Here is a 26648-nt window from a genome sequence, read left to right on the forward strand (position 1 = left end):
TGTTTACACACTTGCATGCTGCGGGGAGGATGCCAGCTGGTTATTGAACCAACAGGAGGTTCTAGGAACAAATGAAGCTCTTCTGTGAAGGCAGCGTAAATCCAGCGAGCTGAAGGCTGTGTGCGCCGGTGTTTTTAATTAACAACGTGTTTGTAACTCGCCGTGTAGAAGGAAGTTTCTAAAGCTGCAATAAACAAATAATCAGGCCGAAAATCTGTCCCTGCTTGTGAATTGTGGCAACAAACCACACATATTAGGAACCATATAGATTAAAGCAAATCTCTGGGCTATCCCCTTTGAACTCTTTGTGGGCTTATGTTTGCACTCGGCTGCCAAGCTGAAGAGACAGCTTCAGTGTAAAGAATGTGTGGTTGAATGCCGGTGGACATGTACTGTGTCTATTGTACCCTATTTAGAAGTAATGCAATTTAGTTAATTAATGGGGTATCCCTATTAGGGCATATGGATGTAAAAAATGTGGGACTCCACTATATCAAGCACCAAGGAGATCGCTGCCGGAACCCTATGAGATGACCAAACGGGGGGGGGGGGGGGACAAAGCACTGAACTATGACAGGCCGAGGACCGAGGCCTTTGCACGGGGAGAGGCGGTCCACAGAGTCAGCTGCAATACGGTGAGAGTTAGAAGAGGTCGGCCAGGAGCAGTGCTGCAGTGGAGTGGTATGTGTGAGGAGGGCTCAGGTGGCAGGTGTGAGGGGCAGTTGCAGCACCGAGTCTCTGTAGGGGGATACAGCATAGACCCATCCACTTAAGTCGCCCCCATACTGAAGAGAGACACCATAACATAGAGAGTTTCCCCCATACTGAAGAATTCCACCACAATATAGTTGCCCCCATACTGTAGAATGTCCTCATAACATAGAGAAGGAGTCTTTATACTGAAGTGACACTATAACATTAAGAAGAGTGTTTCCATAAGGCTACTACTATCCCTTTTACTACCCACATTATCTACAACTACACCCCTCAACTTTTATACCTCTACTATTACTACACCCCTCATCCACCAAGGCAAAAATTGAGATTTTCTTTTTTGGCCATATTGCCGAGCCCAAGTTCAAACCTATAGCAGGGCAATAGACAGGTCACCGTACACTTGGGGCTTACAATATGGCAGGACCACTATTTGGTTTTTGGCGACCTATTTTGTCACCCTGTTTCACCAACTGCGCTACATAGCTGACCTCATAGGCCAAAAGAGGCCTCAGCCGCTTGGTTAAGGGATTGGGCTTTAGACTTATTTTGTTTCTTGGGACAGCATATTAACCCCTAGACGACCCAGGACGTAGTTACGTCATGGAAGCCTGTCACCAGACGACCCTGGACGTAACTCTACGTCCTGGGTGTTTCTCCGGCTATGAAGCGAGCTCCGGAGCGGAGCGCGCTTCACAGCAGGTGGGGGCTGCAATTAGCAGCCGGGACCTCACCGGTAATGACACGCGGCGCGACCGCGGCGTTTAAGTGTAAGTGACGGGGAGTCCCCTGTCACTTACCGATCGGGACCCCCACGGTGTGACTGCGGGGGTCCCGATCGTTAAAACGGACCGCCGGAGGTCTCTCACCTTCCTTCGTGTGGTCCGATCGGCGATCTGCTGCACTAAGCCTGCACAGGCAGGCTCAATGAGCAGATCGCCGATAACACTGATCAATTCTATGCCTATGGCATAGCAATGGTCAGTGTAGAAATCAAAGTAGTGAATGTAAAAGTCCCTCAAAGGGACTTCAAATGTGTAAAAAAAAAAAGTTAAAAACACTTACACTACCCCAAAACCCCTCCCCCAATAAAAGTTGAAATCACCCCCCTTTCCTATTATATAAATAAAACATATAAAAATAAATAAACATATAATATACCGTAGCGTGCGTAATAGTCCGATCTATTAAAGTATAACAAGCGTCATTGTGAACGGAGAATGGCGTAGACGAAAAGAGGGAAAAAAGTGATATTATATATATATATATATTTTATATATATATATATATATATATATATATATATATATATATATATGTATATGTGATCAAAAAGTCCGATCTTCACAAATGTGGTATTAATAAAAACTAGAGATCCTGGCGGAAAAATGACGCCCCATGGGGGAAAAAATAAAACCGTTATAAGCGTCACAATAGGGCCATTATATTAACAACTAATTGCCCAAATAAAAGGATTTAATTAAAAAAATATATATAACATTAGAGAATCTGTGTAACCTGCATATGGTTGTGTTCGGACTGACCTATAGAGTAATAGTATAATGTCGTTTTTACCATATAGTGCATTATGTAGACACAGGAACCCCCCAAACGTTACCATATTGCATTCTTTTTTACGATTTCACCTATTTATATCTTCATAAATAATATATTTGGGATTCCATCATACATGTTATGGTAAAATGAATGACGCCATTACAAAGTACAACTATTCCTGTAACAAATAAGCCATTACATGGCCTTGTAGATAAAAAACTGAAAGTGCTAGAGCTCTTAGAAGGGGAGGAGGGAAAAACGAAAGCGCAATGATCAAAATGTGCGCGGTCCACTGGGTCATTTTGGGCCTGGTCCTCAAAGGGTTAAACATAGCTGTGACTGTGGCTTCTTACCCAAAGCCATCTATGTTGTGTCTTGTTTTCAGAGTGTTTAGGTCTCACGCTTTCTTTATTGTGGTTGTAGACAATAAGTTGCTAATGATTTAGTGCTTTGGGTATATTTTTTTTCCTCCTCTTTAGAGGTGATTCTTGTCTGGTCTCCTCTGTCGGCCCTTACACTGCCGTACATCAGCTCGGGAGTAGTATGAAGACTGAATGCATAACACCAGGCTTGCATTGTTGTCATGGCAACTGCTTCAGTACTTCAGGATGACCTTTGGATTGCTTCTCTATTTCTGTCTACATCAAGCTTATTATTTAAATCTTGGCAGACAAAAAATGATCATGTTAAAGACACCGTGAATTATATAAGCATGTCTGTGTTCCTGACTTTACTTTCTGGTGAAACAAAAGCATCCCAACCCAGGTTGCACCTGAATCTACCAACTCTCCCTCTTGGAAAGTCCAACAAAAACAACGTTATTAAAAAGTTAAAAAAAAAAAATCTGTACACGCTGGGGGTAATTTATCATTAATATCTTAATAATCTATGGTAAAATGAAACCTGAGCTGTGATTGGTTACTGTGGGAAGTACCACATAATGTCAGTTTCAGGCTACTTAATAAATCCAGACCAATTTTTGGCAAATTAAGAAAAAGATGAATGTCTGTTCAAGAATTGTAGTTAAGTGTACATAATGCCCCTAGTATTGTTGTTATCCCCCCATGACTCCTCTAGTACTGTAGTTAACCCCTAGACGACCCTGGGCGTACCTGTTCGCCTTGGATACTGGTCCCCAGACGACCCTGGGCGTACAGGTATGTCCTGCGCTTTCCAGGGCTGCAGGGGTTACATATGCCCATATATGGTCACAATGGCTGCTGCTCCGTACAGCACACATATGAACTGACAAAGAACTGGGGAAATCGTTCCCCCCCTCCCCTCCTGGATCGCTGTTATAGGCTGTTCAATTCTGAACAGCCAATCACAGCCTTTTAGGGGGATTGTGGGAGTGATCCCTCCCTCCTAAGGTCCTTTCTGTCAGGAGAACTTGTGCAGAGAGGGATCCACGTGTGTGATCTGCTGCCCGTGCCACTGCTGCTACCTGGCAGGGAGATCCTTCTAGTAGCACCATCTGTGCTAGCAGTCCCCCTGCCTGTCAGACCTTCCTCAGCCCGCCCCCTGTGTCATCCGACCTCCCCCTTTGCCACCTACTCTCTGCCATCTGCCACCTCCCCTGTGCCATCTGCCTCACCCCTGTGCCATAGTCACCTGTCAGCCTCCAACCCGCCCCAGCCCCCCCCCCCCCCGATCCACCTCTGTGTGCCCTTGTGACACCTCCCCCCCCCCCCCTCCCAGCTGTGTCAGCCTTTTTCGTGGCATAGTGCAGGGTGATCAGCCAGCAGTGCCCTCTGTGTGCTGACTGGTTGATCCCCTGAAAGTTTTGACTCTGCTGCTGCCCCTGTCTCTTTGCCCCTCAGACCGTTCCTTCACCCCCCCCCCCCCACCTCACCTGCCCACCCCTGTGCCATCCTCCCCCGTCTCTCTTATTCTGATCAGTGACTAATCACTGAACAGCAACAAGTGGGCACAGGGGTTTTTTTGTTATAAAGTTACACACTACACGTACACTACACAGCACACATAAAAAAAATGGCCAGTCGTTTTTTTTTTTTCCGGTAGAAGAGGCATATGCTCTTATTGCCTCAGACACCGAAACAGCCAGTGAAGGAGAAGAGGAAGCTCGTACCTTCCTCGTTTCGACCTCCTCTTTATCGTTATCGAGCGATAATGAGACCCCAAGGCGCAGAAGGTGTCCAAGGCGAACGTCTCGTGCAGCCTTCACCTCAAGGGACCCCCTCTCCATCCCAGCCCCCCCAAATTTTGAACCTCAGATTCCTGGGTTTGTGTTTTGGGTGTTTCGCTATTTATTTTCCTGACAATGTCTTCAACTGTCAGCCAATTCCGTGCATGTCTAATTTATTTCTCCTCTATTATTGCTACCTATGTGCCTGTCACCAGTGAGGTCCTGGTAGCATCAGGGGTCAAAAGGGCATTCCGGCCTCAAAAGGGTACTCTGTCCTTTTGGAGGCTTGTCCTGTGTCCACATAGTGATTTATGCTCATTTGTGGGGTATTTCCCCCTTCGGGGGAAATTGCTCTATTCATTCCCCCCCACACCCTGCTTTTAACCCCCTTGTGAAAATGAAAGGTTCCAGGCTAGACCAACCTTTTAGTCTAAAAAATTTAATTTTTTAGACTAAAATGTTAGTCTAACCTTACATTTTTCATTTTTACAAGGGTCTAGAAGAAAAAAATACCCACTAAACATGTAGAGAATTTTCCCGAGTACAGAAATACCCCACATGTGGACGTAAATTGCCAAGTGGGTGCAAGAAAAGCCTCCAAAGGGAAGGAGCACCGTTGTGGAACCTGGATTTGGCCAGAATGGAGGACAGAAGCCATGTTGACTTTACAAACCCCTCGTGCTGCCAAAACAGTGAAACACCCCCACAAGTGTCCCCATTATGGAAACTACACCCCTCAAGGAATCTAACAAGGTGTGTAGTGTGGGAAGGCACATAGGTGGAACAATGTGCTGTGAAAATGAAAAAATTCTTTTTTTTCATTTTCATGACACATTGTTCCACATTGTGTCTGCCACCAGTAGAGTCCATATGCTCACTACACCCCTTGTTACGTTCCTTGAGGGGTGTAGTTTCCATAATGGGGTCACTTGAGTGGGGTTCCCACTGTTTTGGCAGCACTGGAGCTTTGTAAACTCAACATGGCCTCCATCCTCCAATCTGGCCAAATCTAGCTTCCAAAATCCAAACGGCACACCTTCCCTTTGGAGGCTTTCCTAGCGCCCGCTTGGCATTCAACGTCCACATGTGGGGTATTTTCGTACTGGTGGGGAATTGCTCTATATGTGTAGCAGGTTTTTTTTCTTTTTTTACCCCTTGTGAAAATGACAAATACGAGGCTAACTTTTTAGTAAAAAAGTAATTTTAAATTTTCTCGCCCCATTGTGCCTGACACAAGTAGGGTCCATATGCTCACTACACCCCTTGTTACATTCCTTGAGGGGTGTAGTTTCCACTGTTTTGGCAGCACTGGAGCTTTGTAAACTCAACATGGCCTCCATCCTCCAATCTGGCCAAATTCAGCTTCCAAAATCCAAACGGCGCACCTTCCCTTTGGAGGCTTTCCTAGCGCCCTCTTGGCACTTTATGTCCACATGTGGGGTATTTCTATAAACTGCAGAAACAGGGCAATAAATATTGTGGTGCATTTTTCTGGTAATAGGTTTTCTATTATGAGAGAAATTAGATTACAATATAATTTGTGCACAGAAAATTGAAATTTTCAATTTTTTACACATTTAGCTTTTCTGTGACTACAGGTTTAAACTTTTTGAAAGTGATTTTGAACAGTTTAGGGGGTGAAGTTTCTGAAATGGGGTGATTTGTGGGGGGATTATAACATACAATCCCCTTAAATTCACTTCTAACCTCAACCGGTCCCTAACCAAATCTGATTTAGATTTTTTTGCAAAAATTTGGAAAATCGTTGCTAAACGTTTAAGCTTTCTAATGTCTGTAAAGGGAACCAATCACGCCGAAAATCCATCTTAAGATAAGGAAACGTGCTGGCACATCACCCAGCACGTTTCCTAAACATCCCCCTGTAACCTCCGTGCCCCCCTCCATCAGTCAGTAATCTTACTTTAAAGAAGTCCCGCGCTGTATGTAAATTTCTGGCAAGTAGTCACAGTGGGCGGATTTAGTCAAGGTGGGCAGAATCAGTCACAGGTCCTGGGCGTCTGTAATGGCTGTAATCACGCCCAGAGGGGCGTGCTTGAGCTCTGCCTTCCATCCACGTGACCTGGCGGCTTGCGTTTCACGTCGGCGACGCGCTGACATCATCCGCACGCAGCGCAGACGTTTTCTGTAGTCCACGCATGCGCAGTACGGCGGGAGACTACACCGACGTACTGCGCATGCGCGGACTCCGGAAGATGACGGCTATTACAGACGCCCAGGACCTGTGACTGATTCTGCCCACCTTGACTAAATCCTCCCACTGTGACTACTTGCCAGAAATTTACATACAGCGCGGGACTTCTTCAAAGTAAGATTACTGACTGATGGAGGGGGGCACGGAGGTTACAGGGGGATGTTTAGGAAACGTGCTGGGTGATGTGCCAGCACGTTCCCTTATCTTAAGATGGATTTTTGGCGTGATTGGTTCCCTTTACAAATTGAAAGCAAGTTTAAAAAATGCTGCCAACAATAAAGTTGACATATTGCTAATGTTATTTAGTGTCTAATTTATGTGGTATAACTACTTTCCTTACAGGCAGAATATTTCAAAGTTAGAAAAATGAAAATTTTCACTATTTTTCACATTATTTTGTGATTCTCTATAAATATCCACTCAAATTTACCAGTAATATAAAGTAGAATATGTCACAAGAAAACAGTCTCAGAATCATTAGGATATGTAATAGCACGCCAACATGAATAATAAAGTGAAACAGGTCAAATTCACCAAATTTGGCTTGGTCCACTGGGTCATTTTGGGCTTGGCCCTCAAAGGGTTAAAGGGGTACTCCGACGCTGATAAAAAAAAAAACATTAATCATAAACATAGTTTTTACATTTACAATTCGAGTCGGTCTCCATTTGAATTTTCCGCTGTTTGCAGGTCCCTGAAGCCCCCCATTGGTGTCTTCATTTTTTTCTTCGCTTCCTGGTTTGGGCTTTCTTATGATTCACTTTGTCTCCTGTGAAGCCTTACTGACTCTGGAAAACTGTTAGATGGCTTACATCTTGCTCAGCCAATCAGAGCTGAGCAACCTGAGTCATCTGACAAAGAGAGGCTGGCTTAACAGGTCTTAGACCCCCCTCCCTCTTGATGTCATTGTCACAAAATGGCTGCCACAGAAAAGCCTGGGGTCAACAGTCATTAAGTAAGAATGAGTTTACTTCATTTCCTGGTGGAAGGTTGAGGGGGGGAAAAGATAGGGAAGGGGGGCAGATAGGTGATTGAAGCATATAACAGGGAAGGGGGGCAGATAGGTGATTGAAGCATATAACAAAGTTAAATAACTTTGTAATGTGTTTCAATTACAGGGAAAAAGCTTTTAGCTGGAGTACCCCTTTAACCCCCCAAGATGCCCTTAGTACAGCTCACAGCAAGAGCTGCTAGGAAGAGAAGTACAGGGTTTTTCCATGTTCCAAACAGTCGAAACCACGCCAACATTTCCTCACCAGCAGCCATTTGATCTTGCTGATAGTTCAAGCAACATTACATGACATTGTGGATGACATGCGGGTTTAGTTTAGACCATGTTTGGATCACATTCCAAATGCCAATGTGGAAACACAGTGATAGTTTGTTCTGTAATGTTCGGTAACAGTACGTGATATGGTTTTTAACCCCTAGACGACCCTGGATGTACAGTTACGTCATGGAAGTCTGTTACCAGACGACCCTGGACATAACTGTACGTCCTGGGTGGTTCTCCCGCTATGAACCGCGCTTCATAGGAGGTGGGGGCCGGCCGCAGTGAGCAGCCGGGACCTAACCGGTAATGACACGCTGCAGCGATCGCGCTGCCGGGTGTCATTAACTCCTTAAACGCCGCGATCATGCCGCGGCGTATAAGTGTAAGTGACAGGGGGAGTCCCCTCAGTGTGACTGCGGGGGTTCTGATCGCTGAAACGGACCGCCGGAGGTCTCTCACCTGCCTCCGTGCGGTCCAATCGGCGATCTGCTACACTGAGCCTGCACAGGCAGGCTCAATGAGCAGATCGACGATCACACTGATCAATGCTATGCCTATGGCATAGCAGTGATCAGTGTCTGCAATCAAAGTACTTTATGTAAAAGTCCCCTAAAGGGATTTCAAATGTGTAGAAAAAAAAAAAAAGTTTAAAACACTATTACACTACCCCAAAACCCCTCCCTCAATAAAAGCTGAAATCACCCCCCCCCATCCCATTTTATATAAATAAAATATATAAAAATAAATAAACATATAATATACCGTAGCGTGCGTAATTGTCCAATCTATTAAAATATAACAAGCGTCATTGCAAACGGCGTACACAAAAAGAGGGAAAAAAGTGTGCGGATTACCGATTTTGTTATTAAAAACTATAAAAAGTGATCAAAAAGTCTGATCTTCACAAATATGGTATCAATAAAAACTAGAGATCATGGCGGAAAAAATGACACCCCATACATCCCCGTAGGTGAAAAAATGAAACTGTTATAAGCGTCACAATAGGCCCATTTTATTAATTGCCAAAAAAAGGATTTCATAAAAAAAAAAATACATATATAACATTAGAGAATCTGTGTAACCTGCATATGGTTGTGTTCAGACTGACCTATAGAATAATAGTATCATGTCGCTTTTACCATATAGTGCATTACGTAGACACAGGAACCCCCCAAATGTTACCATATTGCATTCTTTTTTTCGATTTCACCTGTTTATATCTTCATAAATAATATATTTGGGATTCCGTCATACATGTTATGGTAAAATGAATGACGCCATTACAAAGTACAACTATTCCTGTAAAAAACAAGCACTTACATGGCGTATAGATAGAAAACTGAGAGTGCTAGAGCTCTTAGAAGGGGAGGAGGGAAAAACAAAAACACTAAGATCAAAATTTGCGCGGTCCACTGGGTCATTTTGGGCCTGGTTCTCAAAGGGTTAAAGGTTCTTTTCTGAGCAAAGCAAAACTTCCCTTATTGCCCGCCCCTAGCATTAAAGGAGAAGTACCCCCCCACACACACGCACACACAAACAAACCCCTGACCGATTGCTACATTATTTTGGGTACCACACAGTCTCCAGACCCTGTTCAGCGCCCGCTTCATCACTACTTAAAGGGGTTTTCAAGGGAAAAATGATATTTTGTATTACTTATCTATCATTAGATGTCAGCTCTGGGAGATCATTGGGCTGGTCATGTGACTTGCCTGCTCCTGATCTCCTTGCTTCCTGTCATCTCCGGACCATCTCCTGTCATGCTTCCGGTCCGGTGATGTCAGCTGCACTGAGTTCTCCTGTGTCAGACCTCTCCTTTGACTGCAGAGCACTGATTGGCTACACACTAGGCTACAAGCTCCAGGGGAGGGGGACATGTGAAGACGGAGGGGCAGGTCACAGCAGTGTCTCACTCTCAGCAGCAGCACAGACAGTGTCTCTCCGTCTACAGAGTGAACATCAAAAAGTCATTCTGGGAGGGGGGATGCTGTGTGTGTCTGTGCTGCTGCCATCCTGATAGCTTGTGCATTCATTCTGTCCCAACATAGAAATCATCTCCTCCCCGTCCTAACCCACCCCTCCCCCCTCCACACACACAAGACTCATGCTAGCTGCTTCTGCTATATCAAAGGGCCTTCTGCTGCTGGTGTTCTCAGTGTGTGTGTGTGTGTGTGTGTGTGTGGAGGAGGAGGTCGGGACAGGGGTGGAGAGGAGCTCTGTGTGGCAGAACACTGTTATGGACCATTTGCCTCCAGCTTCTCCAGCCTCTGCCTGTGGTACAATGGTAAGTGTCAGGATTACCATGCTCACTGGCCAGGGTTCACATCCTGGCACAGTTTGATTTTTTTTTTTTCATCTTATTTTCAAATGATGGCTTGTGCTAAACATTATGGCCATTGTAGAAGAAACACTGAGGGTATTACACAAACAAGATGAATTTTCAAAGAAAATAATGCTCTATAGACAATACCTATTTACTCTATTCCTTCTAAAACTGCCATGGATATCTGTATACATGTATTACCCAACCAAAATAAAATAACATATCTATTTGCCACAATATAATAAAAAAAAAAAGAAGGTAGAGTCAACAGAGCATTATTTTCTTTGAAAATTCATATTGTTTGTGTAATACCCTCAAGTGTTCTACAATGACCATACTACTTAGCACAAGCCATCATTGGAAAATAAGATGGAGGGGGAGGAGAACGCTGATGGGGTCTGAACCCTGCTCAGTGAGCATGGTAATCCTGATAGCTACCATTGTGCCACAGGCAGAGGCTGGTGAGGCAGGTGGAAAATAGTCCACAAAATAGATCTAATTCTTAATAGATAAAAAAAACTTAAAAAAGAAAAGATATATATATATTTTAGTCAGATCATTATAATGTTAGAATTCAATATGATTTTATTTTGGTTAGGTAAAAAAAATGGCATTTGATTAGCTCCTTATACACTGCAATTCCAACTCTGGCCACTGGGTGTGCTGTGTAAGTAAACAGACACAGCAGCTTGTAAACAAACAATACAAGATATAGAAAAAGCTTTTTCATCACCGGAGAAGCTGATGGAGAAGAAAAGTTGATATGGAGAGGTTTTTCTTGACTTAGGCAATAAGGTTGAATGATTTTTGAAAAAACATAAAAATCTTGGAACACCTCTTTAACCCCTTAACGACCGCGGGCGTAAGTGTACGCCCCCAAAACCCGTGCCTTAACGCAAACTGGCGTACATTTACGCCCGCGGTTTCCCCGATCGCTGCGTGTACACACGCAGCGATCGGGGAAGATGGCCTGCTATAATGTATAGCAGGCCATCCCTGCTTGTCGGCACGGGGGGTGATTAACCCCTCCCGTGCTGACGATCGCCGCTATTGGCTGATCAATTCAGATCAGCATATGGCGGCGATCTGTAGCTTTCCGGGTCACCGGTGACCCGATGGCCCGGAAAGCAATGGCAGTCGGTGCTGTCCGAGGACGACACCGACCGCCATTACTGTTAAAAGTAACGGTGGCCACGGTGCCACGTCCCGATCGCCGGGACCGGCCGGCCAAGAGCGGCCGGCCGATCACGGCGATATAACTACCCCATGAAAGGGTTAAATACCTGCTGTGGACACCTCAGCTAGGTAGCTGAGGTGTCCAGAGCAGGTATTGACCCATACTCACCGGATCCAGCGTCCCGATCGCGACTTCGGGGTTCCGAACGCGTCATCGTCTTCGTCGGCGTCTTCGTCTTTTTCCGGCGGTCCCCATCGGTAATCATCGGCTCCAGCGTCGTCAAACTTCGGCTTTTTCCGGAATTGGCGTTCTACTGCCCCCTAGCGGCTGATAAGTGTATATAATACACATATCAGTAGCTATAGGGTTGAAGAAAGATTTTTTTTTTTCTATTTTCCGCACCCTATCGCCGCTGAGTGCTGATCAGCATCGCACGTAAGTGCGCCGCTGATCAGCAACTCCTCCTTTTTGGCGTAGAGTGTTTTTTTCCTATATCCTACAGCCACGGTCTGCTTCTAAGTGCCGCACATAAGTGCGGCATTTATCAGCAACTCCTTTTTTGGCGTAGTTTTTTTTTTTTATACTTAATGTTAAAAAAACATGTAAAAAACACCATTACACTACACGGAATAAAGTTTTACACTACACCACTACATACCCCATATACCAATCCCCGTATAAAGATGGCCCCCAGGGTGTTTTCGGTGTCGGACGCATACGCTATTATTGCCTCCGACACCGAAACAGCCAGTGAGGATGAATGGGGGGGGATCCTTTGTTCCTCCATTCATCCTCATCATCCAGTGACGTGTCTGGGGGTAGCGTAGCGTACGCTGCCCCCCAGACACGTCTTTTCCGCCAGTACCGTCCCAATAAGAGATCACGGTATGGTGTGAAATTCTACAAACTCTGTGAGCCTACCTCAGGGTACACTTACAGATTTAGGGTACGTGCACACTGCGGAATGTCGAAGGATAACCCTTTGTGCATTCCGCAGCTGGCACCCGCCGGCGGACTGATGCAGGCGCGCGTCTCCACCCGTGTCATAGACTCCATGTTATGCTTGGGCGGATTCCATCGTCCGTCCAAAGAATGAACACATTTGACGGAGAGCGGAATCCGCCCGTGCATAGAATGGAGTCTATGACACGGACGGAGACGCGCACCCGCATCAGTCTGCCGGTGGGTGCCAGCTGCGGAATGCACAAAGGGTTATCCTTCGCCATTCCGCAGTGTGCACGTACCCTTAGAGTGTATGAAGGAAGGGACATCCAAATCCAGCCCCAGATGCCCCCTCCCCGCCCATCCTCTGAGTTAGTGGGGAGATCGTTCGGGAACTGATCTTCCCACTGCTGGATAAAGGTTACCACCTGTACGGGGATAACTTTTATACCAGCACCCTCTCTTCCGGTCCCTCGCTGCCCTGTAGCTTTCGGCACGATCCGAACATATCAGAAGTAGTAATAGCGCCCTAATATTTAGCAGCCATGGAGCGGACCCAGCGCTTCTCGATATGAAGGACCCCGTATCGCACCAGGACAACATTTTCCAGGTGACGTTCCCCACACTGGAGAAAGGGAGACCCCAGAAGAAGTGCAGAGTGTGGCGTAACAGGGGGATCAGGAAGGACGCCATTTTCCAGTGTGACACCTGTCCTGATCACCCCGGCCCCTGCATACTGGATCGCTTCAAGGCGCACCACACGTCACTGGGGTTCTACATTATCTAAATTCTGTCCCTTATTCCTATTTCAGGGGTCACGTTGATCCAGGGATTATTCTGATCGCCATTATGGAGTCGGGAAGGAATTTTTTCCCTGTGATGAGGCTACTGTTGTCTGCCTTACGAGGGGTTTTTGCCTTCCTCTGGATCAACACAGGTTGAGTTTGATGGACACCTGTCATTTCCAACCTTATAAACTAATAATTGGCCTAATACCCCCAAATAAATTAGAATTGTCCCTTTTTCCCCAGCTAAATAGGTATGGCCACCATTCCTATTAGAGGATGCCATGATGCAATTACAAAGCCTCTGTGCGGCCAGGACAGTAGAAACCCCCGACAAGTGACCCCATTCTGGAAACTACACCCCATAAGGAATCTAACAAGGGGGGCAGCGGGGATATGGCCCCCTGGTGACGGCCACATTTGGGACGTGAAAATGAAAAAAATTTTATTTTTTATTTTCACGGCACATGTTCTACATATGTGCCTGTTACCAGTGGGGTCCATATGCTCACTGCACCCCTTGTTAGATTCCTTATGGGGTGTAATTTCCAGAATGGGGTCACTTGTGGGGGGTTTCTACTGTCCTGGCAGCACAGGAGCTTTGTAATTGCGACATGGCCTCCATCCTCCATTCCAGCCTCTAAATGGCGCTCTGTCCCTCTGGTGGTTTGCCCTGTGCCCATATGGCACATTATGTCCACATGTGGGGTATTTTCGTACTCAGGGGAAATTACCCTACACGCTTTGCGTTTATTTTCTTTTTTAACCCCTTGTGGAAATGGAAAAAAAACAAGGCTAGACCAACATTTGGTGTAATTTGTTTTAAATTTTTACTCTAAATCATTAATCTTGTCTTGATTTTTTCATTTTCACAAGGGGCTAAAAAATAAAAAAAACACAAAATTTGTAGAGCAATTTCCCCTGAGTACGGAAATACCCCACATGTGGACATAAAGCGCCATGCGGGTGCAGGGTAAGCCTCCAAAGGGAAGGAGCGCCATTTGGTTTTTTGAGGCTGGATTTGGCTGGAATGAATTTCGAGGGGCCATGTTGCATTTAAAAGGCCCCTGTGTTGCCAAGACAGTTGAAACCCCCCACAAGTGACCCCATTATGGAAACTACACCCCTCAGGGAATGTAACAAGGGGTGTAGTGAGCATATGGACCCCACTGGTGACGGGCACAAATATGGAACAATGTGGCGTGAAAATGAAATATTACATTTTTTACACTATAATGTTGGTCTAGCCTTGAATTTATTTTCACAAGGGGTTAAAAGAGAAAAAAACACACAAAATGTTTAGAGCAATTTCCCCCGAGTCCGTAAATACCCCACATGTGGACATAAAGCGCCATGTGGGCGCAGGGCAAGCCTCCGAAGGGAAGGAGCGCCATTTGGATTTTGGAGGTTGGATTTGGCTAGAATGGATGATGAACGCCATGTCGCATTTATAGAGCCCTTGTGCTGCCAAGACAGTGGAAACCCCCCACAAGTGACCCCATTCTGGAAACTACACCCCTCAAGGAATCTAACAAGGGGTGCAATGAGGATATGGACCCCTTGATGACGGGCACATTTTTGCTGTGAAAGTGAAAAAATGAAATTTTTCACTTTCACGTCACATTGTTCCACATTTGTGCCCGTCACCAGTGGGGTCCATATGCTCACTGCACCCCTTATTAGATTCCTTGAGGGGTGTAGTTTCCAGAATGGGGTCACTTGTGGGGGGTTTCCAGTGTTTTGGCAGCACAAGGGCTCTGTAAATGCGACGTGGCCCTTGAAATCCATTCCAGTAAAATCCAGCTTCCAAAAGCCAATTGGCGCTCCTTCCCTTTGGAGGCTCGTCCTGCACCCGCTTGTCACTTTATGTCCACATGTGGGGTATTTCCGTACTCGGGAGAAACTGCGCTACATGTTTTGTGTTTTTTTTTTTTCCTTTTATCCCTTTGTGAAAATGAAAAATTGAAGTGTAGAACGTTTTAGTGTAAAAAATACTTTTGTCTTTTTTCACGCCATATTGTTGGGAAAATCTGTGAAGCACCTGTGGGGTCCAGATGCTCACCGCACCCCTTGTTACATTCCTTGAGGGGTGTAGTTTTCTGAATGGTGTCCCTTTAGTGGTGTTTTTTAGGTTTTGGCACCCTAGAGCCTCTGCCAACCTGAAGTGGTACAGTCAGAAATGACCAAATATAACGGAGCCATTGAAATGCACTAGGCGCTCCTTTATATCTGAGGCTTGTGGTTGCGTCAAATAGCGCAATAGGGCCACATATGGGGTATTTCTATAAACTGCAGAAACGGTGCAATCAATATTGGGGTGCATTTCTCTGGTAATAAGTTTATAATTATGAAAAATATTGGATTACAATAAAATCTCTGCACAGAAAATTAAAATTTTCAAATTTCTTACACACTTAGCTTTTATTTCTGTGACTCCCCTAAAGGGTTAAAAAACTTTCTGGATCTGCTTTTCCAGAGTTTGGGGGGTGCAGTTTCTGAAATGGGGTGCTTTTTGGGGCTTTCTAACATACAGGCCCCTGAAATACACTTTAAACCTGAACAGGTCCCTAAAAGTATCTGATTTTGAAATTTTACTGAAAATTTGGAAATTTGCTGCTAATGTTTTACGCTTTCTATTGTCTAAAAAAAATGAAATATAGTTTAATAAATGCTGCCAACATAAAGTAGACATGTTGCTAATGCTATTTAATATATAATTTATGTGGCATAACCATTTTCTGTATAAGCAGAAAAGGTTTAAAGTTGGAAAAATGCATTTTTTTACAATTTGTCACGTTATTTTGGTTTTTTTCATAAAGATTCGTTATAAGTATCGACTCCAATTTACAAGAAATGTGAAGTACAATATGTCACGAGAAAACAATCTCAGAATCAGTCGGATAGGTAAAAGCATCCCGAAGTTATTAATGAATAAAGTGACACAGGTCATATTCATAAAATTTGCTCCGGTCCTTAAGGCCATTTTAGGCCCGGTCCTTAAGGGGTTAACCTATGTTCAACTATTTTATATAGTTGCACGTGATAAATCATGCCTACTTTTTAACCGAAGCATATGTTGAGGGAAAGTCGCAAATTTTTGCACAACTATGCGGTTGAGCAAAATTTCGCAACTTTTCCTTGCTAAAAAAAATTGTCTAAATAGTTGTTACATTTTTCATACAGTGGGTTAAATATATCTCTAAATTGCTTTCCACTTGAAGGGAATGTGTCATCAGAAAAGTACTTCATGTTTAAATAATGTTTTTATGTTAAACAATTTTTTAAGAATTTTTGGTGACAACTTTTTTAGTTTTTCATTTTTCTATTTATATTATAAAAGAATCCTAAAGTCTTGCAGTTTACTATTTATTTTTTAAGGGCCCTTGATGCCAGAGCGCTAAACAAGCGAGTCCAGCCAGAATTGTGTGGAGCAGAATTATTGTAGGTTGTTGCCTAGTTTGAAGAAATGGGTTTTCAGGTTACTTTTGAAGGTCTTGATGGTGGATGAGAGCCGAATGTGTCTGAGACTTCCAGAGTATGGGGGAGGCTCTGGCAAAGTCTTGGAGGTGATTGTGGGAGGTACGATCAAGGGGGAGCACAAAAGGAGCTTGTTGGAGAATCGAAGGGTGCGTGAGGGACAGTATGGGACATCAGGTCAGAGATATATGGAGGGGTCAGGTTGTGGATGGCCTTTAATTGTTGTCATAGTCAACAATTTTAAAATTAATATATTGAACAATGGAGAGCCAGTGAAGGGGTTGGCAGAGGGGAGAGTCAGAGGCAAAGTGGGGGGAAAGTTGTGTTAGCAGGATAGCAGAGTTAAAAATAGATTGAAAGAGAGCAAGCTAGATAGATGGAACGCCAGAGAGGAGGATGTTACTGTAGTGCAAGTGGGAGATAATGAGAGCATGTACCAGCAGTTCTTTTTAGTCACAGTTGAGAAAAGAGCAGATTCTGGAAATGTTTTTTAGTTGAAGGTGGCAGGAGGTGGTCAGGGATTGTATGTGCAGTCTAAAAGAAAGGGTGGAGTAAAAGATGACATGGCAACGGGCTTGGGGGACTGAATGCAGCCATGAGAGAGTCAAAGGAGGGGTGGCAAAAGATGGGAAAAAGATGATTTGGTTTAGTTTTGTCCATGTTGAATTTTAGAAAGTAGGAGGAGAAGGAAGATATAGCCGATAGACACTCTGGAATTCTGGGTAGTAGGCAGTTGACATCCGGACCCAAGAGGTAGATCTGAGTGTCATCGACAGAGGTGGTACTTAAAGTTATACTGTCACCCCCTTTGTGCATTTTGACATCTCTACACAGGTGTAAAGGGTAAATTTAGCGGTTTTCATGCGTTATTTTATATCATACGTCATGGTGCTTGTTCAAGTAAAAAGTCATCTTTTATCAACTGCAGATTGTGTTAAGTGGGCGGGGCCTCGTGGCATTAGCACCAATTAGCCACGCCCACAATGACACAGTTGGCCCCGCCCCCTCATTGGCCATTCGAACAGGCTGCCGAAAGGTCTAGACCCCACCCTCTTTACAGCGGCCAACCAATGGCCGTCAAGGGGGCAGGGCCAATGGCACAGTTGTGGGCGGAGCTAAGTGGTGATGCCGTGAGGCCACGCCCACCTAATACAATCTGCAGTTGATAAAAGGACACTTTTTACTTCAACAAGCACCGTGACGTATGATATGAAATAAGGTATGAAAACCGCTAAATTTACCCTTTACACCTGTGTAGAGATGTCAGAATGCACAAAGGGGGTGACAGTGTCACTTTAAAGCAGTGGGATTCTATGATGTGTCCTAGTCCTAAGTGCAGATAGAGCAGAGGACTGCGGATGGAGCTTTGGGGGACACCGAAAGTGAGCGGACAAGGGGAGGAGGTGGTGTAGGAGTGGGAGACACTAAAAGTTTGGTTAGAGAGGGAAGCAGAGATCCACAAGAGGGATGAGCTAGTGAAACCAAGGGATGAAAGAGTGTAGGAGGAGGGAATGGTCAACTGTAGCATTTAACAGGCCATTGGGAACTTCAGTGAGGGGGCAGAAGCCAGATTGTAAGGGGTCGAAGAGCAAGTTGGATGAAAAGTGGGAGGATAGTTCATGGTAGACATGTTCTAGAAGTTTCAAGGAAAAGGGTAGAAATGAGATGGGGCAGTAGCTGGATAAGAAGGCAGAGTCAAGGGATTGCTTTTTAAGGATGGGTATGATGGTTGCATGTTTATATTAAGATGGAGAAATTACAGTTGTTAGTGATAGACTGAAGAGATGAGTTAGTGTTGGTACAAACGCTGAGGTAAGGTTGGGGATAAGGTGCACAGATGGTGAGGGGAGTGATGTGGAGAGTTGTTTGGAGGTGAGTTAGTGGGGAAGAGCACTGAACAGGCATCTGAGGCGACTGTAAGGTGAAACTTTCTTGGATGTCATCAATTTTGTGTTTGAAGAATGTGGCAAACTCCTCGGATTAGATAAGAAATTGTTGGTTGGAGAAGGGAGCTGAAGATGTTAAACAGTTGCCTAGGGTTGTGAGACAAAGAGGATATGATGGAAGTAAAGTAATCATGTTTCGCAGAGGTAAGGGCAGATTTGAAGTTGAGGAATACTTGCCTGTATGTCTGGAAGTCTTCCTTGGAGTGTTTTTTTTTTTTTTTTCTTCTTCTTCTTTCCCCCAATCACCACTCAGCAGCCCTGGATGGAGTTTAGTGATAGGAGTTTGGAGGCAGCTGTTTGGCATGTGTCGATGGGGATGTTGAACTTGCCCATGAGGAAGATAGGAATATCTGTAGAGAAGAAGTGCAATAGCCAAGTGGTGAATTAGTCAAGGAAGGTAGTTGTGGTGCCTGGTGATCGGTAAATCATGACCACTTGGAGGGGGAGTAGATAGGGATGGAGTGTACTTCAAAGGGTTTAAAGGTGGGGAGACAAGGAGGAGTTGTCCATTAGCAGCAGCACTCCTTAGATCTTGCAGGTCTCATTCCCACCACTGGGGCTAAAACTAAGCTGGGACTTCCTGTTGTGTAGTGTAAGAGAAGACTGCTGTAAAGTGATCTGTAGAGAATTGCAGCGACATGCGACACCAGTAGAAAGAGGAGACAATAGCAGCTCCCTGTGGAATGACCTTTTTAAAGATTACAGAGTACACTCTAAGGGTACAAACACACACCGTATACGCAGCAGATCTGCAGCAGATTTGCTGCTGTGTTCAGTTATTTAGATCTAATTTGTTGCGTATTTGCTGTGTATCGCAGCAGTAAATACGCTGCGTATACGGTGTGTGTGTTTATATCCTTATGGTTTACATTCATCTCAAGGGACCAGAGTCTTCCTATTGTCATCTATGTCCATGAGACTTGCTGTAAAGCATGTCACTAAGAAAATTTAGAAGACACATTCCCTTGAAGAACTATACAAAGGTGAGAAGTGTCTATATGTTTCTCTCCCTCTGACTCCCATAAACTTGTTGAAAAGAGCAACAAGAAGCCATGCATTCCCTTTTGGTCTCTTCTTAAATGTGCCCACCACCGGTCAGAGGACCCTTGTTTCCTGGCAGTATTCTACATTTAGGGCTGTATTATTACATGGGGCGATTATCAGCCAAATATGCCAATATTTTCCTGTATAATGTTGGCACACAGCCCGTGCACTGAAAAATGCTCATTTGTTGGCTGATCAGGCCCTCTGACCTGCTGAAAAATCCATGTGTCCGAAATGTCCTAGTTGCTTTTAGGTGTTGCTAGGTTGTTTGTTTTTTTGTTTGTTTTTTTGCTAAAGATTGAGTATGTTTAGGATAAGTACAGTGTTAAATGTATATATTTGATTGACGTTTGTGTGCAGGATACGAGTGTTTCATGATCTGGATGCTGGTAAATAACCAAACTCAGTGAAAAGTAACCATCTTGCTGGAAAAAGTGCAGGGCAAGCATGCCCTCTGACTGCAGTGTGGCTGGGTACTATGAACAGAAGTCCATACAGTTAAACAGAATTAGGGAGGACTGTATTTAAAGGGGAACGATACCTTCCTCCTCAGCATCCCAGGCACAATAGGGGGCTTCTTTTTTTTTTTTTTTTAGGTACAGGCACAATTTTCTGGTGATTGGTTCACTTTAAAAGCAAGCATGCTCTTGCACTATAATCAGTTCTGTATATGGAGACATATTTAAATCGCTACAAAGTAGCAACTTAACTGTGAAAGAACACTCTTTTGGCCTCTTATCAGGCTAATGTAACCCAAAGTCTGGAGTTTTCTGTGCCACACAGCTGTGTCCTTACAGTACCACAAAGATTTAAACTGTTTCAAAACTCCCCGTATCACAATGATACATAATGCCGGGAATTCCAACAATCTGTTCTGTTGCACACTGGCCATATATACGGACTGTGCTAGGAACTGTGGGGATAAGGCCTAAATGTGAACAGGAGCTGGGATGTGCATGATGTTAGTGTTGCTTCTGCTAAAAGCTTACAGAATGGATGGGTTAGGCATTGAGATGTTCAGTAAAGTAATCTGCTGGATCATGTAAGTGGTACTCACTCTTGTAGGCGATCTGACAATATGGAGCTCTGGTTTATGTCTGCAGCTGCTTTTACAGTAACTCACTCTATATTTTATAGTGCTATTCATACCTAAGTTTAGTAATATATATATAAACTGTATAGTTCTTGTATTTTTCAGGTAGCTGTGATTTTACATTTTCCGGGCATTATCATCAGCAATTGGGAGATTATCTGTTTTCTCTGGTGAGTCGACAGTGAGTTTTTGTTTTGTGGGCTGTGGGTGTATAATATATAATTTATTTATTTTTTTATGTTGATTTGCCCCATATTTATAAGGCTGTTCATGTTCAGTGTGCTATCCCTAAGAGGAGGATTGTGTTTTGTTAACTCCCAATACCAGCCTTTGTTGGCCACTAAACCAAGTTGCCGCACAAGGCACAGTTGAGGGGGTGGGTGGGCATAAAACAGGTCCGCTTACTGCTATTGATAGCTATGGGTAGAATAAAGCAGTTCTGCAGTCACTGTTATGTAATTATTTTGGGGAGTGGAAATCCATTGGTCCTGACCCTCATCTCAAGCAGCAACATCTGTCGGTGCAGCGTCTGAAGGCCATCATACACCTTATACTGTGTTTGTGGGTTTGACCAGCTTTAGTGTAACATATATGATAGATGCACTAACACATAAATACATATAGCAAGGGACGGGCACCACTAATTTAGCCAATAAATCAAATAGGTGCAGATAGAGACCTTAAGATACACTAACACAAGTTTGAATAAAGCCTTATGTGGTGTTCTGTTAAAACTCAGTTCAGTTCTGTACTTTGAAAATAATATTTTGCCTTTCATTCCTTTCTTAGGAAATAACTGCAGTTTGCTGTGACCTCATGGTTTAAGTGGGCATAAAGATGAGTATAAGCAGTGATGAGGTCAATTTCCTGGTATACAGATACTTGCAAGAATCGGGTGAGTAATGTTTCACTGTAAGAGTGACTTCAGACATTTTATTGCAAAAAAAAAAAAAAAAAAAAAAAAAAGCCAAACGTTAACAGCTGTGAATTAATATCTATGGGCTTTGACTGGTTTAAATTGAAGTTCTTTGTCCCCCCCCCCCCCCCCCCCCTGCCATGCCAGCAGTGCCCGGTTTCTACTGATTAGTGTTTTCTGCTCTTGTTTCTTTTGTTGTGTTCAATATATTCTACATTTTTCTTTCTTATCAGTTATGACCATTGCCTTTGTTTCTCATAAGAAATTTGACTAGATACTTTATTATACATACTTACATATAGAAGTGTCATACTCATGGCTGGAAAATGGCATGATATTGAAAATATTAAAAGGGTTATCCAGTGTTAGAATATGATGGCCCCTTACTTCCAGAGATGACAAAACTCTTGTCTACAGTTGTCTACAGTCCAGTTCAGATGTGGATTGAAATTAGGCTCCATTCATTTCAATAGAACTGAGCTGCAAAACTGGAGACGAGAGTTGTTTTGTGTCTGCAGAAAGTAGCCATGTTTTTCCAACACTGGATAACCCCTTTAACCTTATTGGCTACTGTGACGACCATCATCCCTTAAAGGTTGATATACATACAGTGCGTTCAGAAGGCTTTTAAGTCAAATCATTTGTCTATTTTCAAATTTTGTTATCTTAAGGTTATGTTGACACACAGTATAACTTAACAACGGCCGTTTTTATACGGGCCGAACACCGTCAGTTGTTTGCATGTTCCTGCGGCCTTCAGAGCCCTGACAGCCGCAGGAACATTTATTTCCATACGGCCCATTGGAGGAGTGTATAGAAATCAATTAAGCATTGATTTCCATACACACCACAGATGAACAGAGTGCATCCGTGTGTGCATGGAAGATTGATATCCGCCGCTATTCATGGAACAGTGGAAGTTATTAATTGACATAATCATTTGCATGGCCGCACCATCGTCTGTACAGCATGTGCGTTTCAATGCAGTCCCGGCCAGGCTGAAGACAGTGGAAATGAGACACTACTGCCAAAATTAGTGCTTTTTGGGTGGGGAAATCAGTCCACACTCGGGTCAGGCACATTAAAAACTGCATCCGTTCTTTAGTTAAAAAAAAAAAAAAAAGTACTGTTTGTGAACATGGCCTAAGTATTATTTTAATATCCCCCATATCACTTAAAGGAGAAGTCCGGTGAAAATTTTTATTAAAGTATTGTATTGCCCCCCAAAAGTGATACAAATCACCAATATACACTTATTACGGGAAATGCTAATAACATGCTTTTTCCCTGTACTTACTGCTGTATCAAGGCTTCATTTCCTGGACAAAATGGTGATGTCACGACCCGACTCCCAGAGCTGTGTGGGCTGTGGCTGCTGGAGAGAATGATGGCAGAGGGATACTCAGTGTCCCTCCAGTGCCCTGTGTCCCTCAGTGTCCCCCTGCCATCATCCTCTCCAGCAGCCACAGCTTGCACAGCTCTGGGAGTCGGGTCGTGACATCACCATTTTATCCAGGAAGTGAAGCCTAATGCAGTAGTAAGTGCAGGGAAAAAAGCACTTTATAAGCATTTCCTGTAATAAGTGTATATTGGGGATTTTTATCACTTTTGGGGGGGCAATACAATACTTTAATAAAGGTGTAGTGCGGCGCTAATCATTTATTCACAAAATAACACACATTACAAAGTTATGCAACTTTGTAATGTGTGTTTATGTATGTGAATGGCCCCCTTCCCCGTGTCGATCCCCCCACCCACCCACCCACGCACGCTAGAAAGTGTTGGTGCATTATACTTACAGTGGAGATAAAAAGTATTTAGTCAGTCACCAATAGTGCAAGTTGTCCCACTTAAAAAGATGAGAGGCGTCTGTAATTTACATCATAGGTAGACCTCAACTATGAGAGACAAAATGAGAAAACAAATCCCGAAAATCACATTGTCTGATCTTGTAAGAATTTATTTGCAAATTATGGTGGAAAATAAGTATTTGGGCACCTACAAACAATCAAGATTTCTGGCCCTCACAGACCTGTAACTTCTTCTTTAAGAGTCTCCTCTTTCCTCCACTCATTACCTGTAGTAATGGCACCAGTTAAACTTGTTATCAGTATAAAAAGACACCTGTGCACACTCTGAAACAGTCAGACTCCAAACTCCACTATGGTGAAGACCAAAGAGCTGTCAAAGGACACCAGAAACAATTGTAGCCCTGCACCAGGCTGGAAAGACTGAATCTGCAATAGGCAACCAGCTTGGAGTGAAGAAATCAACTGTGGGAGCAATAATTAGAAAATGGAAGACCTAAAAGACTACTGATAATCTCCCTCGATCTGGGGCTCCACGCAAAATCTCACCCCGTGGGGTCAAAATGATCAGAAGAACGGTGAGCAAAAGTCCCAGAACCACGCTGGGGGAACTAGTGAATGAACTGCAGAGAGCTGGGACCAATGTAACAAAGCCTACCATCAGTAACACACTATGCCGCCAGGGACTGCAGTGCCAGACGTGTCCCACTGCTTAAGCCAGTACATGTCCGGGCCCGTCTGAAGTTTTCTGGATCATCCAAATGCTCTCTAGCAGAGTATTGGGAGAATGTCCTATGGTCTGATGAAACCAAAGTGGAACTGTTGGGTAGAAACACAACTTGTCGTGTTTGGAGGAAAAAGAATACTGAGTTGCATCCATCAAACACCATACCTACTGTAAAGCATGGGGATGGAAACATCATGCTTTGGGGCTGTTTCTCTGTAAAGGGGCAAGGACGACTGATCCGGAAACATGAAAGAATGAATGGGGCCATGTATAATGAGATTTTGAGTGCAAATCTCTTTCCATCAGCAAGGGCATTAAAGATGAAACGTGGCTGGGTCTTTCAACATGACAATGATCAAAAGCACACCGCCAGGGCAACGAAGGAGTGGCTTCGTAAGAAGCATTTCAAGGTCCTGGAGTGGCCTAGCCAGTCTCCAGATCTCAACCCTATAGAAAACCTTTGGAGGGAGTTGAAAGTCCGTGTTGCCAAGCGACAGCCCCAAAACATCACTGCTCTAGAGAAGATCTGCATGGAGGAATGGGCCATCATACCAACAACAGTGTGTGCCAACCTTGTGAAAACTTACGGAAAACGTTTGACCTCTGTCATTGCCAACAAAGGATATATACCAAAGTATTGAGATGAAATTTTGTTACTGACCAAATACTTACTTTCCACCATAATTTGAAAATAAATTCTTACAAAATCAGACAATGTGATTTTCTGGATTTGTTTTCTCATTTTGTCTCCCATAGTTGAGGTTTACATATGGTGTCAATTACAGGCCTCTCTCATCTTTTTAAGTGGTGGAACTTGCACTATTGGTGACTGACTAAATACTTTTTTCCCCCACTGTATATAGACCGCATTCGTGTCCCCGCCAGCCATCTTGGGACAATGATGTAATCTTCGGGAGGTCGGCTGAACCGCTCCATCCGTCCCTCATGCCGGCCCCCCTATGCCGCGTCATCAGCTGCTCAGCCGCGATTGGCTGAGCATAACTAACTAAAACGGTAAACTAACTAACTAAAAACTAACAATTTTAGTTTTTCCTTTTAAAATGGTATTCCAGGCAACAAGTAAATATAGCTACAGGCAGGGGTGTTGGGATAAATAGACACTGTGCTTACCTGTCCCGTGCCTGGACCCCCACTGGCCTCCGCGGTCTCCTGCTTCAGCAACGTCATGACCAGGCTGATGGGTAACCCGCTTAGCCAGTCATTGACTGGGTTGGGACACCACTGCAGTCATTGATTGGCTGAGCTGGTGATCCAGGTCGGGTATTTTCCACTGGTCCTGACGACATTGGAAAATGAGCTCAGATCGGGATCCTGGAGCCTGTGATGTGATGCTGCGCGAAAGAGAGGTAAGTAAAATGTCTTTATTATGTTCCTCCCCAGCCCCCCCAAACCCCCCCGCCTGCAGCCAAATGTTATTTTAGCACAGTCAAAACATAGCTAAAGGCCCTATTAAACACACTGATTTTTGGAATGGAATTGAAAAGGAGAAATTTCAGAATTTTCTTTATGGGCTATTCTCTATTTATAGTCTGTTCCTAGCTTTGGCTTTGATAAATCTGTCTGTGTAATAGAGCCCTTAATGCAAAAAAGTGAGTGAAAGCTTTCCAAATGCACTGTACAATAATATTTTTGTAGGCTCTGTTCACACTGGCACTTTGGTTGATTGTTTTTTTTTACCACAACTATGCAGTCTCTAGTGTTTTTCTTGTGAAAATAGCTGAAATCTGACAGGTTTCAGAAGTCAATTGGCCCCATTGGGGTCAGTTTGGACCATTCATTTGGAATGGAAGTGATAAGTAGTTTGAACAGAGCCATACTGTTTGAAGCAAAATATATGCAACAAAGTTAATAAAAAGGGAAAGGGGCTTCAATTGCTTGTTGAAGACAGGAGTTGATTAATACGTATGCTCTCTTTTATGGTGTATTAGACACATCTGAGCTATATGCCACCTATATGCAAAGGAGTATTCCTTGGTGAATGCATGAGTTATTGACTACTATTATGGAATATTTCCTGAGCAATAGGTTTTTTTCTTTCTTTTTCCTCTGCATAGAAAAGCTTGATAAAGTCATATAGAAAACATATTCCTGGATATGCCAAAAGGTCACTTTTTTATTTTATTTTCTGCATGTGTTTTTCTCCCTTATAGGATTTTCCCATTCCGCTTTTACATTTGGTATAGAAAGCCATATCAGCCAATCCAATATCAATGGTGCCCTTGTGCCACCTGCTGCTTTAATCTCTATTATTCAGAAAGGATTGCAGTATGTGGAAGCAGAAGTTAGCATTAATGAGGTGAGCTTTTCTTGTACAGATATATCAGTTGTTGTTTTTTTTTGTCCTTTCTCTCTCTGGTATTTTTACAGCGAATAACTGTACCTTTATATTAGTAATAATAGTGGGCAACAGTGAAGGGTCTGATCCTGAAGTTATAAAAGTCATAATCTTTCTTTTATATACTACTTGCTTGCCTACCAGATGTAAAT

General features: G+C 43.8%; 1 protein-coding gene across 2 annotated transcripts in view; it reads left to right on the forward strand.

Moving 5' to 3' along the window:
- TBL1XR1 (TBL1X/Y related 1) overlaps nucleotides 1–26648 on the forward strand; it is a 150141-nt gene that overhangs the window by 78436 nt on the left and 45057 nt on the right. For both annotated transcript variants that reach the window (XM_069975165.1, XM_069975166.1), the window contains exons 3-5: nucleotides 20795–20859; nucleotides 21479–21584; nucleotides 26312–26457. In XM_069975165.1, the coding sequence (XP_069831266.1) occupies nucleotides 21527–21584; nucleotides 26312–26457 (204 nt within the window). In that variant the 5' untranslated portion in view covers nucleotides 20795–20859; nucleotides 21479–21526. The remainder of the gene's footprint in view (nucleotides 1–20794; nucleotides 20860–21478; nucleotides 21585–26311; nucleotides 26458–26648) is intronic.

Source organism: Dendropsophus ebraccatus, chromosome 6 (assembly GCF_027789765.1).
Source record: "Dendropsophus ebraccatus isolate aDenEbr1 chromosome 6, aDenEbr1.pat, whole genome shotgun sequence".
Classification (NCBI taxonomy): Eukaryota; Metazoa; Chordata; class Amphibia; order Anura; family Hylidae; genus Dendropsophus; species Dendropsophus ebraccatus.